The sequence below is a fragment of the Palaemon carinicauda genome, chromosome 27 (genome assembly GCF_036898095.1).
Source record: "Palaemon carinicauda isolate YSFRI2023 chromosome 27, ASM3689809v2, whole genome shotgun sequence".
In the NCBI taxonomy this organism is placed as follows: domain Eukaryota; kingdom Metazoa; phylum Arthropoda; class Malacostraca; order Decapoda; family Palaemonidae; genus Palaemon; species Palaemon carinicauda.
In genome coordinates this window covers 34,500,888-34,503,387 of record NC_090751.1, presented here as the reverse complement: position 1 = coordinate 34,503,387, position 2,500 = coordinate 34,500,888, and the positions used below count along the sequence as shown (strand labels likewise).

The window sequence follows — 2,500 nt, the reverse complement described above, 5'->3', positions numbered from 1 at the left end:
ATATATATATATATATATATATATATATATATATATATATATATGTGTGTGTGTGTGTGTGTGTGTGTGCGTGTGTGTGTGTATATATATATATATATATACTTTATATATATATATATATATATATATATATATATATATATATATATATTCATGTATATTTATATATACATATAAATATATATGGTGCTTGTATGTATATGCGTCAGTGATTGCGAGATAGCCAATTGAATGTAAACAAATTTAACCAACACATATAAATATCTCTTTGCCCCGACAGACGCAAATCCCGCATGGAGATGGTGCGAATCTCGGCCGCCGTGATGGGCATCGAATTCTGCTACGCCGCCGAGACGGCCTTCGTCTCCCCGACGCTGCTCAAGATCGGCGTCAAGCACAGACACATGACGCTCATCTGGTGCCTGAGTCCCTTCATCGGCTTCTTCCTGACGCCCATCCTGGGATCCTTGTCCGATAACTGCAGGTCGAAGCTGGGCAGGCGGAGGCCCTTCATCATCCTGCTCTCCATTGGTATTTTACTCGGTAAGTGACCTCATTCCAGAGTTAAGTTACCTTATCTTTTATCAGTCATATTAGCAGGATCTATGAATTGATTAGACTAAGATAGAAAATCTATTGATTTATAAATATTTATTTCATGGGTAAATCTATCAATTTAAGAATATGTATTCGATGGGTAAATCTATCAATTTATAAATATTTATTTTATGAGTAAATCTATCAATTTATCAGTATGTATTCGATAGGTAAATCTATCAATTTATCAGTATGTATTCGATGAGTAAATCTATCAATTTGAGAGTCAATAAAAAAATATTCATGCAAGAACAACTCCGCTTGGTTTCTTAGGCCATACGATGGCGAAACAAAATTTTCGGCGTTATCTACCATCATATCAAAATCTACTATTCGACAATATCTTTCAATTTTGATTAATTTGAAATTGAATTCACATCGCGTGATATCACATAAGAGACTCTCCTTAAGCCATCAGTATTGGTATCCTGGTGCAAAGTTAGACTAAAGTAAGACTAATAAAAAGTTATCAGGCTGATCATCTGCTTACCGCCTGCTGCTCTGCATATAGGTTGTAACTGTTTTACGATGCATTCTTGCATAAATGCTATAATACATGCATTATTAGAATAGAAATATGCACATGATCTGTATATAAAAAGGCTCATTTCAGGAAGAGAAAGCCTACCCAGACAATAGTTAGTACTGCATACTGGAACCTTTAAACAAATAACGATGACTATACTGGGCATTTTAATTAGGAATCTAGATAAAAAATGCTAACTCATATTACATATATATGTATATATATATATATATATATATATATATATATATATATATATATATATATATATATATATATATATGTTCGCATTTGTATAAATAAAATCAGAGTAAATAAACATAATATCGGTAATTTCATGCTTTGAAAAAAAACTTCTTTTAAGAACTCGTATCTTCCAAGCTGTTACATTTCATAAAAGGGAGCTATGATCTATTTCACCAAATAAATCTTAATCTAAAATCCTTTCAATTTGTTTTTAAAATCGATTTAATTTACATGAAATAATTAAGAATAATTGTTTAAACACGAGAGTGTATTTGCTCACAACCCTTCGCCTCAAATTCTTATATGATGACATTATCTTTTGTTTTTAATATTCACACTTCTATTCAATGTATACTCATTTCATATGTAGAATTTTCTTTCTTTTCCAGATATAATTATCTCACATCATTTGAATTTCTGTGACCTATACTCGATGTTAATACGTCAATGAAATACTACGTTGAACTGGACATAACAAAGTATTGTACAATATTCTTTCAATTCATTTCGTTAACAGATGAAGTATAACTCCACCGAATATTAAATAAGTTATCTAAAGACGCAAGAAAGACAACATTTGGCATTTCTATCGGCAGTATTTTTCATACTAGCCTACACTATACAAGTAAAGTAGGAACACACACTCACACCTTTATTGCATCTATCTATCTACCTATCTATCTATATTTACTGTATATATAGGCTTAATATCTATGTATATGTATGTCCATATATATATACATATATATATATATATATATATATATATATATATATATATATATATATATATATATATATATATATGTGTGTGTGTATGTATGTATATATTATATAGATACCATACATCATATATAATGTATTTATATAGATATATGTGTGCTTGTGTGTTTATATACTGTCTACTATATAGCCACCACTAAAAGCAGCCATTTTTTAAGATAATGGTCAGTAAATTAGAAATCTATGAGATACCTGCATTTCCCAGAAATTTTCATATAACGCCTCTTCCATATCCTTCCCCTTTCACATCCTCAGCCCTAATCCTACTGATGCAATGCAGCGCTTATCCGCGTAAGTGTGCTTTTCCGGGCACAAATGGATTATCTTATTTAGGGACAGGTCCTAAAT

At 30.8% G+C, this 2,500-nt stretch overlaps 1 protein-coding gene across 3 annotated transcripts in view; it reads left to right on the top strand.

The window, feature by feature from the left end:
* Positions 1–2,500, top strand: part of lovit (loss of visual transmission) — an 80,949-nt gene that overhangs the window by 33,688 nt on the left and 44,761 nt on the right. For all 3 annotated transcript variants that reach the window (XM_068351009.1, XM_068351008.1, XM_068351010.1), the window contains exon 2: positions 281–543. In XM_068351009.1, coding sequence (XP_068207110.1) covers positions 281–543 — 263 coding nt within the window. The remainder of the gene's footprint in view (positions 1–280; positions 544–2,500) is intronic.